We start from the raw sequence: 15,802 nt of genomic DNA, 5'->3' as shown, positions 1-15,802 counted from the left end.
GTATACTGTCCCAATTTCCCATCAAAAACCCCCGGAAATTCCTTGCATATGGCGTCCACGTCCACTTGTAAGCTAGTGTGGTTCACCCCGGTGACGGCTAGCCCCAGTGGTCCAAACCATGCCAATCCCAGTAAGCTAATGTAGGGGCCCTTGACCACCAGCAATTCCAGTTGCCGCGTCCGCCCTCGGTATTGCACCCTGAAGGTCCCCACCCCCATTGTGGGGACCTTACGTTTCTGGAAGTCCCGGAGGGTGAATGGGGCCGGCCTGAGTTTGGGACCCCCAGTAGGACACAGTTTCCTTAAGGTCCTTGCCGAGATTATGGATAGAGTTGAACCCGTGTCAAGCTCCATGCGGCATGGGGCCCCCTCTATCTGTACGTCAACATAAATTTTCTCTACGTTGGGGTGGGGCAACTGGTATACCTGGAAGTCCGTGAGCTCAGTCGAGTTGCCTTGGTGCGTTGGGCCCCGGGACCTGGGGCTCTTGGATTGGTCATCTGATGCCTGGCGTCGGGTGGGCCGAGCCCGACACACCCGGGCGATGTGTCCCGATTTTCTGCACTGCCTGCACTCTGCGTTGCGGAAACGGCAGGTCCTCCTCTCGTGACTTTCTCCACAGCTTGCGCAGTTCCCTCCTTCTCGTCGAGGCAGCTGTGGTATGTGGGCTGCTTGAGTGCGCTGCTGTACTCGGTGCACCTCCTCCCTGTTGGATCCTGAGTCGTCGGTGAGGTCTTCATGGTGGACCCTCGGTTGGGATGGCTGGCTCGGCCGTGCCTCTTGCGTCGACCTCTCGGCAGCTTCCGTTGCCAGGGCCTCCTCCAGAGCGACCTGGAACGTTAGGTCCTTCTTAGCGTAGAGGCGTCGTTGCAGCTTCTCATCCCTCAGGCCACCGACGAGGCGGTCACGAAGCATGTTCTCCAGCTCTGAGAAGTTGCAGAACCGGGCGGCTTGGCGGAGAGAGGTCACAAACCCAGTTATGGTTTCCCCAGGGGCTTGCCGCTTTGCGTAGAAGGCATTTCGACGAGCCACCACTGAGGGCTGCGGCGAAAAGTGCCCCTTCAGCTGTTCCATTATTGTTTTGTATGGAACAGTAGCGACGTCTTCAGGCGCAAGGAGAGCCCGGGCGATTTCAAACGTCTCCTCTCCGCAGACGCTGAAGAATATTGCCCTCTTCTTGGCGTCTTCTTCATCGGTGACCCCTTTGGCTTCTAGGAGGAAGGTGAAACGGGAGGCGTATGCTTCCCAGTCTCCAGATGCTGGGTTGAACGGCGAAAAGCTGCTGTTGGTTGCCATTCTGAGTTCCTTGTGTCCCGGAGCTGAAGCCTGGATACACGGTGCGAGGCAGCGATGCGGCAGGTGGCGGTGCTGCGGTGCTGTGTGTGGCAGTCAGCTCAGCGGGATCCCACCTTCGTCGCCAGTGAAATATACTCAGAGTCGCAAAGTGATTTCATGCTCTTTATTCAGCTCATAGTGGTGAGGAGGAATGAATGAAAGTCCCCTCAAGGTATCTGCTTTATATACATTATTTACACAATGGGCTGCACATGATTGGCTAATTCCGAAATTCTACTGTAAGCCAATCAGGTTGTGGATTCACTTCTATCTGGAGCATGATTGGGTAGTTCCTGCCAACCAATCATACTGCTGCATTGTTCTAGGACCAATCAGACTGCTGCATTCTGAATCCTATTGTTCTAGGACCAATCAGGCTGCTGCCTTTTGGATCCTATTGTTCTAGGGCCAATCAGACTGCTGCAGTTTGGATCCTATTCAACCCAGTACATAACAGGACCCTCCTGCCCTAACTGTCTGTTTTGCTTCTATGAGGTACAGGCTGTTAGACTAGTTGGGTCTTTGGTCTGATCCAGCTGCAGGGCTCTCATTAGGTCTGTGTGAGAAAAGTTCAGGCCAAACTCCCCCCCCCCATAACACACACACACATTGAGTTATGCCACATATATGAGAAACATGTTTTTCTCCAGCTCTGCACCTGCCTCTTCAGCCATTCAAAACTCCAGAAAGTTATTGAGGTGAAACTTCTTCCACTTGTAATTATCAAAATCATAGTGATTTCTTCTTTTAAAAGCTCCAGAGATATTTCTGGAGATTGCATAAGCATCAGAAACAACAACACGATATTAATGACACCGTGACAGTGAAAGAAAACATTGCTGAAGAGGATATTTCCTGTGTCGGAGACAGACTGAGCCATGATTTAGTGCAAGCGAAAGGCTGGGGAAAGAGGAATATATGTGTAAGATGTAGAGCCAGAATGAGATCCCCGCTGCTTCTGTTGCTTCTTCTGCTGCTAATGATGCATCATGTAGTCTGCAGGAACCAGAAGGCAAAATGCCCCTTGAATCTGGTCAGGGATCAAACTGATGCTTGCAGCTATTACCGGGCTGGCGACTTTCTCATTAGTGGCATTGTATCTTCAAAACATTTTGTTAATCAAGATGCATATGTCTTTTCCAAGACTCCCTTCACCAGCACTGAGAAGTATGTCGTCCTGTACAGAGGGATGTCACGCTTACCAGTACTTCTGCCGTGGTTCCTATTTATCAAGGAAATAGCCCCTATTTCAGAGTTGGGGGGGCTGGGGGCCCTACTGATGTCACTGGACTAGAACCCCCATCATCCCTGACCAGTAGCCTACTGGCTGGGCTTCATGGGATTTGGAAGCTGGGAAAAGAGTCTCCTCAAAAACTCTCCTATTTCCTTGTTCCCTGGGTCTTCCCTAGTAAAATACTCTACTCATGCTGCTGTGTTGCGTTTTGAAGGTGGTAAAACAATAATGTAAATGAATCTGGTCTGGAATCAAAAGAATGCACTGAATTATCCCACCTGTGGGGTGGCACAAAACTCAGGCAGTCACCAAGCTTCAATGATTTTATTTATTATTATTCTATTTTGACAATTTATAAACTATTTAATCAGAGTTGTCTTTTAGGAATGTAACGGTTTAAAACATTTTAAAACCCTCTGTGTGGCATTTCATGCTGAAAAGCAGAAAAAAATATGCTTTGAATTAAACAAATGAAATAATGCAGGTAATATGACTTAATTGTTAGTGGAGTCAGATCTCTAAAATGTGAACAAGAAATATTCATTTTTTTCACACACACATTTTCAACACCACAGGCTTCATCTGTAATTAAAGAGGCATTTTCTGCTTCCTCTCTAGGACACAAATTGTTCCTAACCAACTGTTTTCTAACATTGTGGTCATTTTTGGCAAAACCCTCCTCCTCCTTGACCCCCATTTTTCCTTCTGAAGAACAACTGAGGAATTTACACAGCTCCTCCGGGAAGCAGCCAAGACCACTGAAGCAAAAGGAACCTTCACAGTATTTCACAAACTTCATTTTTTAATCAGTTTTATTACATGGAGACTCTGCGTCTGTTCTCCTGTAATGGAGCATGAATTGCCCAATCTTTATTGTATAATGGACAGGAAAAAATATTGGATATAAATGCAATAAGATAATTAAATAAATACTAATCTCTGTTGGTCAGATAATGTTTGTTTTCATTCAGCTGTGAATTGTAGCTTTATACTTCTTTATTCCTTTATTGTAGAGAGTCACCTTGGTTCTACTGGCGCTTATCGTCCTTCTTGTTCACCATCCAGGAGATCAACCAGGATCTCAGGCTCTTACCCAACATCACCCTGGGCTACAGCCTCTATGAGAACTACGCAGACCCAAGGATGACTTCAGATGCCATGCTAAAGCTGCTTACAGGCAGTGGAAGCAGTATTCCCAATTATCACTGTGGCGATCCAAATGACCTGCTAGTTGTTCTTGAAAGGGGAAATTCTGCCATCTCAAAAGAGATTTCAGCCATGTCAAGCATCTACAAAATCCCACAGGTATGAATGGGACAGAGGGCATGGAAGGTCAGAGAATTTGAAATGCATACAGTAATCTTTTCATTTCCTCACTAGATCAGTTATGGCTTCACTGCCCAGGGTCTTGAAGATAAAACTCAGTTCCCTTTTGTCTACCGGATGCTCCCCAAAGAGAAAACTCAGCACCAAGGAATTGTCGAGTTGCTCCTGCATTTTGGATGGACGTGGATTGGCCTCTTGGCTCCGGACAATAACAGTGGAGAAATGTTTGTGAGTGCCTTGAGACCTCTGTTGACCAGCAGAGGGATTTGCATTGCCTTATCAAAAATAATAAAAGAAAATGATCTAGCACTTAGGATCAGCCCAGGTGAACCTTTTTTCATCTGGAGACAAGTCAGTGTATTTGTGTGCTATGTAACTGACACAGTGGGAATCTTCAAAATTGTGTCAATACACGGAATGTATGAAAAGGAAATAGGGGCGAAAGTCTGGATCACAACATCTTTCCAGGAAATCAGTATTAACTTGTCTATTCCCCCTATGTACTTCCAGTACATTCATGGGTCTCTCTCCCTCGTAATGAAGACTAGAATAAAGAGCACAAAACGTGATTACTATGCAGTACTTTCCAATCTTCTTCAGCGTTTTCTGGGGGAAATGTTTCATTGTTCATATTCAAAGCATGTGTTGTCTGTGAAAGGCCAGACAAGATGCAGGGAGAAGGAGAACCTGGAGGCTCTGCCGCAAGAGGAGCTGGAGAGAGCCCTGTCTCAAGACAGCTACAGCACTTACATCAATGCTCAGGCTGTGACTCAGGCCGTGGCCAATGCTGCATTTTCATCTAGATCAAAGCAGCTGCTGATGGTGGGGGAAGGAAACAAGGGGGAACATCAAAGGTTACAACCATGGCAGGTATTTTCTTCCCCGTTTTGCAAATTGCAATCCACCGTCCTAACTACAATACAATTTAGAGGTCAGGCAAAAAACAACACCCCTCTTTTGGGATTCCAGTGCATACAAAAACCTGTATATGTCCTACCCTCCAACATTTCTCTGATGAAAATAGGGACGTCTCATTCCATAATAAGAATTTTACTATTTATATCCCACACCTCTTACTGGGTTGCCCCAGCCACTCTGGGCAGCTTCCTACACATATAAAAACATAATAAAACATTAAACATTAAACAACAAAAACACTTTCCTATACAGGATTGTCTTCAGATGGCTCAGGGGTTGGATAACTCCATACCCTCCTAACATTTCTCCCACGAAAATAGGGACAGCCTATGGAAAAGTGGGACATTCGGGGATCAAATCAGAAACTGGGATGGCTTCTCTAAATCAGGGACGTCCCTGAGAAAATAGGGACACTTGGAGAGTCTCTATTCCATGGTTTTATATACTAATTTTGTGTCAAGGCTCGGATCAGTAAGTCAGCAATTAAACATGAAATCACCAGAAGCCAGTAAACTTAACTCTTTATTCAAAGTGAAACAGAAGCAGCTCTGCCCTCATTGTCCCAGTAACACTTCTCTGAAGGTCTGGCCAGACTGAGGCAGTTGCAAGAACTGAAGGTCCCCACTTTCTCTGCCCCCCCCTTTGCTACTCCTGCCCAAGTCACTAACCAGACAAAAGGAAGGTAATGTAGGCACTGAGAGAAATAAAGAGTCGCTCTGGCCACAGGGTTCAGCAGGGGAGGCTATCAGGGTATACTGAGTGTGATGCCACAAAAGAAATCTGTGCTTTGGAATTCTAGGGGTTGTGGAAGTGGGAGAAAGGGGAGAAGTTTCTGCAAAGGCCAGTGGCGGGTTCAGGAGGGCTCTCTCTGCAATGCAAGGCCACTGTGTGGGGCTCTTTGCCACTGAGATGACCATGCTGTAAGATCTGGACTCCCTCCGTCTCAACTTAAAGCTATGGCAGTCTCTACTTGTCTTGGTTCTCAAAGGAACCCTGACCCTGAGGGAGCACCTGGAAACACCTTGGAATCTCACTACTGCTCTGCAGGGATTGGGAGTAGTGCATGCCTTGTGGCACTCTTCTAGTTGTTGTTGTTGTTGCTGCTGCTGCTGCTGTTGCTGCTGTTATTGTTGTTGTTAACTGTCCTTTGTTCAAAGATCACAGGGCAGATCATAGCATAAAAATATCGAATGAGAAAAAACCCCTGTAACAATAAACTAAGAAAAGCAAACCAATAACCCTCCTCTCACAAACTCATTTAAAAGGCCATGGATTGTTTAATACACCAACAGTCTGGATGCTTTTGTCAGCACTTAAAAATATGTCATGAAGGCAAGCCTCCCTTCCACAGAAAAGTGCCGCTCTCGTGTTGCCACCCTCTGAACCTCTCGCGAAGGAGGCACAACACAGATGACAAGGGCAGGGTCTGTGCAGGCCTTCTCTGCAGTTACCCTTGTAATGTGCAATAATCTTCACTCGAGATAAAAGGGACTCCTGTGGAAATGCTGCTCTCTCAGCTCGTTCCAATGCACTTATTCCCAAGCACTGTTTTTTAGGATTGTGCCTGTTAGACATTTTGGATGTCTACGTTCTTTGTGAGTTTTAAAATAGTATTGTCATTTGTATTAATCTCATTCTTCAAAGCTCCTTGTTATTTTATAATTATATAAATACTTTAATCCAGAGGTTTTCAGCCTTTTTTGAGTCCACAGCTCCCTTGACCAGCCACATTCTTTCTGTGGCTCACCAGCGGAGAAACAAGCTCCAGACCTCGGAAGCCCAGTTATTTCAACCTTTGCCTGCAGATCAGGCAGCCCCTCGTCCCTTTTCAAATACCCTCAGCCTCCTCTCCTCTTCTGTCCCTTCTCCTTGGAAGTCCCGCAGGCAGCCCCCACAGCCTCCCTGATCCCTGAGCCACCCCCCACCTCAAAGAAAGATGGCTCTTCATCTTTCTGGACAACTTCATTGTCCAGAAAGTGGGAGAAGCAACAAGAGGAACAGCCATTTTAGACCTGGTCCTAACCAATGTGGATGACCTGGTTAGTGGGGTAGAAGTGGAAGGATCATTAGGCGCGAGTGATCATGCTCTTCTGAAGTTTACTATACAGCGGAAAGGAGCAGCCAAGCATACTAGGACTCAATTTCTTGACTTTAAGAAAGCCGACTTCATAAAACTTAGGGAAGTGCTGGGTGAGATCCCATGGACAGTAATACTAAAAGGAAAGGCAGATCATGATGGCTGGGAGTTTGTTAAGAGGGAGATAGTAAAAGCACAACTTCAGTCAATACCAATGAGACGGAAACATGGAAGGTGCCTAAAGAAGCCAGGGTGGCTATCTAAAGAACTTTTAACTGAGTTAAGATTAGAAAAGGATGTGTACAAAAAATGGAAAAGGGGGGAAACCACCAAAGAGGAATTCAAACAAATAGCCAGCACGTATAGACACAAAGTCAGAAAAGCTAAAGCACAGAATGAACTCAGGCTTGCTAGAGAGGTTAAAAGCAACAAAAAAGGCTTTTATGGGTATGTTCGTAGCAAAAGGAAGAACAAAGAAACAGTGGGGTCACTCAGAGGAGAAGATGGTGAAATGCAAACAGGGGACACAGAAAGGGCTGAACTCCTCAATGCCTTCTTTGCCTCAGTCTTCTCCGATAAAGAAAACAATGCCCGACCTGAAGAATTTGGAGCAAATGATTCAGCAGAGGAAACACAGCCCAGAATAACTAAAGAGATAGTACAAGAATACTTGGCTAGTTTAGATGTATTCAAGTCTCCAGGGCCAGATGAACTGCATCCAAGAGTATTAAAAGAACTGGCAGATGTGATCTCAGAACCACTGGCAGTCATCTTTGAGAATTCCTGGAGAACAGGCGAAGTCCCGGCAGACTGGAGGAGGGCAAATGTTGTCCCTATTTTCAAAAAGGGGGAAAGAGAGGACCCAAATAATTACCGCCCAGTCAGTCTGACATCAATACCAGGGAAGATTCTGGAGCAGATCATTAAGCAAACAGTCTGTGAGCACCTAGAAAGGAATGCTGTGATCACCAATAGTCAGCATGGATTTCTGAAAAATAAGTCATGTCAGACGAATCTGATCTCGTTTTTTGACAGAATTACAAGCCTGGTAGATGAAGGGAACGCAGTGGATGTAGCCTACCTTGATTTCAGCAAGGCATTTGACAAGGTGCCCCATGATATTCTTGTAAAGAAGCTGGTAAAATGCGGTCTTGACTATGCTACCACTCAGTGGATTTGTAACTGGCTGACTGACTGAACCCAAAGGGTGCTCATCAATGGTTCCTCTTCATCCTGGAGAAGAGTGACTAGTGGGGTGCCACAGGGTTCTGTCTTGGGCCCGGTCTTATTCAACATCTTTATCAACGACTTGGATGATGGACTCAAGGGCATCCTGATCAAATTTGCAGATGACACCAAACTGGGAGGGGTGGCTAACACCCCAGAGGACAGGATCACACTTCAAAATGACCTTGACAGATTAGAGAACTGGGCCAAAACAAACAAGATGAATTTTAACAGGGAGAAATGTAAAGTATTGCACTTGGGCAAAAAAAAAAAAAAAATGAGAGGCACAAATACAAGATGGGTGACACCTGGCTTGAGAGCAGTACATGTGAAAAGGATCTAGGAGTCTTGGTTGACCACAAACTTGACATGAGCCAACAGTGTGACGCGGCAGCTAAAAAAGCCAATGCAATTCTGGGCTGCATCAATAGGAGTATTGCATCTAGATCAAGGGAAGTAATAGTGCCACTGTATTCTGCTCTGGTCAGACCTCACCTGGAGTACTGTGTCCAGTTCTGGGCACCACAGTTCAAGAAGGACACTGACAAACTGGAACGTGTCCAGAGGAGGGCAACCAAAATGGTTAAAGGCCTAGAAACGATGCCTTATGAAAAACGGCTAAGGGAGCTGGGCATGTTTAGCCTGGAGAAGAGGAGGTTAAGGGGTGATATGCTAGCCATGTTCAAATATATAAAAGGATGTCACATAGAGGAGGGAGAAAGGTTGTTTTCTGCTGCTCCAGAGAAGCGGACACGGAGCAATGGATCCAAACTACAAGAAAGAAGATTCCGCCTAAACATTAGGAAGAACTTCCTGACAGTAAGAGCTGTTTGACAGTGGAATTTGCTGCCAAGGAGTGTGGTGGAGTCTCCTTCTTTGGAGGTCTTTAAGCAGAGGCTTGACAACCATATGTCAGGAGTGCTCTGGTGGTGTTTCCTGCTTGGCAGGGGGTTGGACTCGATGGCCCTTGGGGTCTCTTCCAACTCTATGATTCCATGATTCTATGATTCTATGACTCCTCATGCGGCCCCATGGGGGCCTGGAAAGAGGATGCCCCCAGCCTTAGTGGTCCCACAAGTGCCTGCCTGCCTGCCTGCCTGGCCTCCCACTTCTTTGTCCCTTCCCCAAAGCAAGGGCTGGTGGACTGGCTGGCTGGGCTTCCTTGCCCACCTGCTTGCTTACTCCAAGGCACCTCAGCTCCCGGCAGCCAGCACCCCCCGGCCAGCCCCAGAGGCACCATTCGTCTGGGGAGCTTGTAGACAAGCTTGTAGCTGCTGCAACAAACAGCTGTGCAAGCCTTTGGGAGGCAGAGATGCAAGAGGGCACATCAAAGGAGGGAGGGAAGGAAAGGAAAGAAAAGAGGGATGGAGGCTAGTGTTGCTCACGGCACCCCTGACTATCATCCCCTGACACCCCAGGGTGCCATGGCACACTGGTTGAAAACTCCTGCTCTAATCAATCAAATGAAATGCCTGAATAGGGCTTCTAGTCTAGATGAGTCTAGCTCCAGTTCATAAGTCAGCGGAACTAAGATATTCAACATGGTTTCTTAATACTGCCTTCCCTGTCGTTCCAGCTTCATCCTTTCTTAAATGAAATTCAGTGTTTCAATACTTCCAGGGGCAGACTTTGTTTGGATGAGAATTGGGAGCTGCCTTCTGACTTTGATATAAAGAATTTGGTGATGTTTCCCAATGAGTCTCGTGCGATGGTGAACATTGGGGGCATCAGGAGAGAGGAATCGGGTGTAATAAAGTTCACCATTAATCCAGAAGCTATTGAGTGGCCTAATAAATTTAACAAGGTAGGGGGTGTAACAGACGAAGAGGGTAGGAGAGCCTGCTTAGGCTCTTCCTTGAGCAACTGCTGTAAAATGTCATTTTGTGGTCAGCCAATGGTGCTTTAACATGACTCCTCATGTTATGAACCCCTGGAAAGTGTGGGTTCACTGCAGGCCATGGGGAAATCATGGGCCACTGGACCCAACCTTTCAGAAGGGTCCTCAGCAGCCTGGGCCAGCTTTCTTGCCATGAACATCCTCTGCCTTGCAACCCCTGCAGGGCTGTTCAGATATTAAATTAGATGGGAGAAAGCTGCAGAAATCACCTTGCGATCATTGGAGGAAAGGTCAGAGGATGATGATAGCAGTGATGATGATGATGATCGTCAGAGGGGGAACTTCTCTATTATGTAGGAGCTTCCTACAAGAGGTTCATTTCTTCCCTTCTTTCCCAGGACTCAAAATTTATTTTAATAATGATCCAAGAGTCAGTTTTTCATTACTGTATTCAGGTGTCAGTATTTTCAATTAGTAATCTTCATCAGTTTGTTCTGTAGCTGCCCTTTTCTTAATGCTGTGATTCTAGGATTGCTATTTGCTTTATGTATATTTTGTCCTCTGCCTTGAGCAGACCTCTGTATAGAAAAGTGTGATATAAATGTTAAAACAAGCAAGCAAACACACCCAAGTGGTCTCCCTGCCATGCTGTTCTGCATCAAAAACGATTCTCCGCCAGAGTGGATGGGGTGAGTGGGATGAGAGACCCTGTTTGGTGGGTCATTTCCAAATTCTATGAGGGAATTTCATCTGCACAAATACTCCGGACACTTCCCCCTCAATACATCTTCTTCTCTCTATGGTTAGGCTGTACCTCGTTCCAGGTGTACTGAAAGATGTCGACCTGGATATGCCAAGGTGGTTCAAGAAGGAAAGCCTGTTTGCTGCTATGCTTGCGTTCCATGTGCAGAAGGGGCGTTCTCCACTCAGGCAGGTTGGTTGCTTCAAGGGAAAGGCTCCTTGGGAGAATAAATTCAGGGCGGAGATTCATTCAGGTGCATTTTTTGTGGGAATTCTGAAGACATTGCTGAATGCACATCCTTTCTATTCTCTTCTTAATCACCTTCATTCCAGGAAATGATTTGAAAGAAATGCCACAAGTCAGCAATCACTGGGGTTCAAAGTGGGAATCATTGCTTTTTGCTATTTTATACTGAGCTTTCAATGATAAAGGAACTAAAACAGAACTAAAAAGGAAATTTTCTATATTCAAAAGTGATTAAGTAGAACTAACAAATGATGAGAAGTGGCAGATTTTTAACACAGTAAAAGCGTAATACAAAATAAATGATACAGTATATGAAAATGATTACAATGCAATAGATGGACTATTCTGATCTCACTAGTATGAGAATTGCATGGAAGCAATAGAAAACTGTTTGCATTAACAAGGATAAGTTAAACAAATGTGTCTTCAAGATTACGCAGGAACCATATAATGCAGTAAACCAATGTGGAGGCCATTGCCTCTCAGTTAATCAGAGATCACAATGTTGCTTTGGTGATTAAAATGAGAAAAAGATTGTGCACCCCATCTATCTCCCTGGAGGAAAGGCAAAATAAAAAGGGCAAACATTTTTGCAAAACCAAGAGACTATTTTCCCCTCTCTTTACCTATTTACACATTCTTATCTCCTGACCTATGCCACATCAGCATAGACTTTCAAAAAGCCACTCTTGATGCCCATATGAAACAACTCCATATTCTTGCATGAGAGGATTCCTTTCCAACTCTACAGTTGTGTGATTCTATTATTCTCTTTCTCAGATGCAGAATATTGCACCAAATGCCCAGAAGATCAGCATCCAAACAAGGACAGAGATCAATGTGTCCCCAAGATTGTGACCTTCCTGGCTTATGAAGAACATCTGGGGATCACCTTAGCTTCCATTGTCCTCTTCTTATCTTGTACAGCAGGCATTGTGTTTGGAATCTTCATTAAATACAAAGAAACCCCAATAGTCAAAGCCAACAACCGGGACCTCTCCTACATCCTGCTCGCCTCCCTTCTGCTTTCCTGTTTGTCCTCCTTCCTCTTCATTGGGCAACCAAGAATAGCGACCTGCCTTCTCCGACAAACGGCCTTCAGCATCATCTTCTCCGTTGCTGTTTCTTCTCTCTTGGCCAAGACCATCACGGTGGTGCTGGCCTTCCTGGCCACAAGGCCAGGGAACAGGGTGAGGAGATGGCTAGGGAAGAGTCTGGCCAACTCCATTGTCATCTCCTGTTCTGGGGGGCAAGTTCTCATCTGCACCATCTGGCTGGGCTCTTCTCCCCCATTCCCAGAGCCCGACATGCGCTCCCAGGCGGAAGAGATCATCTTGCAATGCAACGAAGGCTCTGTGGCCATGTTTTATGTTGCCCTCGGCTACCTGGGCTTCCTGGCTGCCATCTGCTTCACGGTGGCGTTCCTAGCCAGGAAGCTGCCTGGCTCCTTCAACGAAGCCAAGCTGATCACCTTCAGCATGCTGGTCTTCTGCAGTGTTTGGGTGTCTTTTGTGCCCACCTACCTGAGCACCAAGGGCAAGTACATGGTGGCCGTGCAGATCTTCTCTATGTTGGCCTCCAGTGCTGGGCTCCTGGGCTGCATCTTCCTCCCCAAGTGCTACGTTATTCTGCTGAGGCCTGATCTAAATACAAAGGAGCACCTGGGAACAAGGACTTAAGATGGCATCTGAGGCTTAAAACATTCAATGTTGTCGATGGCCAGCACAGTAGAAAGGAAGCACATGTAGTTGTCTTGGGATTGTAGCTTCACATAGTCCTCTTTATTTCACATGAATCCTGCAGATGAAAATGAATGTATATGTCATGCAATGGCCCCAAGTAAACTGGGCTCAATGTTTAATGTCCTTTATTACTGCCTGATTCCCACTACATAACTGATCAGGCATGTTGGTCCAGCTTCTCCAGAGGATTGGGGGGACCCAACACACATCCTGACATCACATGAGCAACATGACACAAGGCCCTGATGTTATGAGGAGCTGGGAGTGGAGCCGAATGCCAAGTGAACCAGGAACAGGCTGCATGTCTCTATTTCTGTTGACTTTGCTCCAACATGTTTGGTTTTGGTACTGATGTGTTTCCATGTATTCCTCAGCTCTGACCCCTGGCTATGTCTAGAGTCCTCCTTAGCAGTGGCAGGGCAAAAGGAAGCTCAGTGAGTGGCTACTGTTTGCCAGTGAACATAAATACAAAGAGATGGTGGTCCCACCTCACAGAGCTGTGCTCTCTGTATGCATATGCTAATTCTGTATGCATACGCTACAGAAGGGACACACTGGGCTCAACCTGGCTTAACTCTGCCCCTTGATAAAAACAGGGTGATGACAGGAGAAATGCATTCCACTGTCTGCAGTTCAGAAGAAAGGGCTGCACTTTCCTTCTCCTAAATGACATGTAGACCAATCAGCTTTATGAAGTATGTGGGTTTTTCAAATATGGAAAGGGCAGTTGCTTACATTTAAATACAACTTCCAAGCATGACCGGTCTGTAATTAATAATAATAATAATAATAATAATAATAATAATAATAATATTTATACCCACCCATCTGACTGGGTTTCCCCAGCCACTCTGAGCAGCTCCCAGCAGAGTGAAAACACGATAAAATATCAGACATTAAAAACTTCCCCATACAGGGCTGCCTTCAGATGCCTTTTAAAGTTGTTATTTCCTTGACATCTGATGGGAGGGCCTTCCACAGGGCTGGTGCCACTACTGAGAAGGCCCTCTGCCTGGTTCCCTGTAACCTCACTTCTCGCAGTGAGGGAACTGCCAGAAGGCCCTCGGAGCAGGACCTCAGTGTCCAGGCTGAATGATGGGGGTGGAGATGCTCCTTTAGGTATCCTAGGCTGAGGCCATTTAGGGTGCCACAAGCATCTATCTCTTTGACTGCACAGTTGCCTCTTGGAGGAAATGACTGTGAGGTCACAGTGACTTTCCGCAGATGTGCTCCCAGAGCTCATTTTTACAGGTTTGCTGGTGTCTGTTCTTCTCTCCTTGACCCCCAACCCCACCCTGCAAGTTCAACAGCAGATTCTGTGGGGTTTTGATCAAAAGATTAACAAAAGATCTTGCCCTTTGTGTGGCCAACCTCTTTCTCTTCCCTTCTCCTCTTACTTACAGGCTGCACAGACTCTAGGAGCTTGGTGAGCTGGTAGAAATGCCCGGAGCAGGAAGGAGGGTTCTTCCTCTTGCAAGCAATAATGTAATCTAGTTCCTTGATGTAGTTAATCCGAAGTTCGTCAAAAGAACTTCTGGTTCTTCAGCCCGTCCAATGGACCTGGTGCATGGAGAAACAGAGGAACAATAGTCAGTATGGTCGTGCCTGGCATGCAGGTTACTTTCCAGGATGGCACCTATCTGCAAGACCGTGGCCCCTTGAACCACCCGCTTGGATGTGGGACATAATATTCAAATGTCAGATTGGGGGAAATAGTGGAGAAATAATTTGAACTTTACGGCCTGTACATTGATAAAATAAAATTACATGAAAATGATGTGTAGGTGGTATTTGTGACGAAATCTGATAAGATCTTTATTGGCACTGGCTGGCTAATTATTTTATGGCCCCAATTAGCCCCAGTATAATGCGGTCCGGCACGCTTCCCAGCCACGCTGCTCTCAGACCTTCTTCTCTCCGGTTTCGCCTTGCAGAGTAAAAACACAGCGGATCAAAACCGTTGCAGTCTGCTTCAGATCCAGACACACCAAGCACTGTGTGTCCAAATTTCATCAGTTCTTTATTGCAGCAAATATTTACAGCTCAGCATTTCTCAGCTCCTCCTGGACTGCTAGCATTCATGGCGTCCTTCTCTCTCAGAGACAAGGAGAGAACAACAAGTAGAGCTCCTCCCTCCTTCCAATCGTCAGAAGAATGGGAGGCACACTCAGAACAAAAATTAACCCAGTAAGTTCTGAATCCCAACACCCCCTCTTGCCTCCATTCCTGAGGTGATTTGTGGATGTACCTTTGCAGACCTCTGTGAGATCAATCCCTTCCCCAATGCCTTGCGCCCTCTCCTGGCGTTCCTGTCAGGCATCTGTGGAACATCCTCACAACTCTCAGATTCGCACTGTGCGAAACTTACCCACGCACCTGTGGCCTGATACCTCTCAGGTGGAATTCCCTTCGTTGTGCGACTGGACCGCCTGGGCACGAACTCAGGCACTTCCTCTGACTCACTGTGGTCAGCAGGTGTGTCCTCTGCATCCTGGGATTCCCCCTCTGACTTAACACGTCTTCGAACCCTTGGAATTACCCTCACAGGAGAACTAGGCTCACTCTTGGGCTCTCTTTTTACAACTTGCGGAAATGCCCCATCCTGCTCCTGACTTTGGTCAGTGAGCTGATCGTCATCAGCAGACTCAGCCCCTGGCTCTCCTTCCTCCTCATCAGAACCTTCCTGCTCTGAATCAGAAAGACATTCTGAAAGAATATCGCGTCTGGCAGGGGTCTTTGACCTTTCCTCCTGCTTACAGAACTCAGCGTGTTTACTGATCAGCAGCTTACTCTGATCACCTGACGGGTACGCAAACCTCCATGCACGAGCCGTTGGCTCATACCCACAGAAGATCATTTTCTGGAACTTGGGTTCACCTGGCCCTCGCAAAGCTTCAGGCACCGGCAGCGAGGCCGTTGATCCGAACGCACGGAGGAAGTGTACCTGCGGTTTCCTCCCGTGAAGCATGAAAAACGGTGTGTCTCCTACCACTGAATTGTAGGACCGATTCCAGGTGAAGCTCACATATTTAACTGCCTCCATCCAAAACCTTGGAGATAACCCAGAATCTGACAGCATCACCTGTGCAGCTTTAACCAGAGCCTCACTTCTGAGCTCT

General features: G+C 46.6%; 1 protein-coding gene and 1 long non-coding RNA gene across 2 annotated transcripts; one reads left to right on the top strand and one right to left on the bottom strand.

Annotated features, from left to right (window-relative positions):
* Positions 1-2,178: 2,178 nt before the first annotated feature.
* Positions 2,179-13,400, top strand: LOC307227138 (vomeronasal type-2 receptor 26-like). The gene is made up of 5 exons (XM_079996230.1): positions 2,179-3,873; positions 3,949-4,764; positions 9,693-9,920; positions 10,761-10,887; positions 11,722-13,400. Exons 1-5 carry the CDS (start codon positions 3,712-3,714, stop codon positions 12,618-12,620), a joined length of 2,232 nt encoding a protein of 743 aa, XP_079852356.1. The 5' UTR covers positions 2,179-3,711; the 3' UTR covers positions 12,621-13,400.
* LOC307227139 lies at positions 12,630-14,241 on the bottom strand. Its single transcript, XR_013843828.1, has 2 exons — positions 14,085-14,241; positions 12,630-12,738 (listed from the first exon to the last, which is right to left on the bottom strand). It is a non-coding gene; the product is annotated as an uncharacterized lncRNA (long non-coding RNA).
* Positions 14,242-15,802: the final 1,561 nt, after the last annotated feature.

The sequence above is a fragment of the Podarcis cretensis genome (genome assembly GCF_951804945.1).
Source record: "Podarcis cretensis genome assembly, chromosome: 12".
NCBI lineage: Eukaryota > Metazoa > Chordata > Lepidosauria > Squamata > Lacertidae > Podarcis > Podarcis cretensis.
The sequence above is the reverse complement of the archived record's forward strand: the minus strand, read 5'-3'. Positions and strand labels throughout refer to the sequence as shown.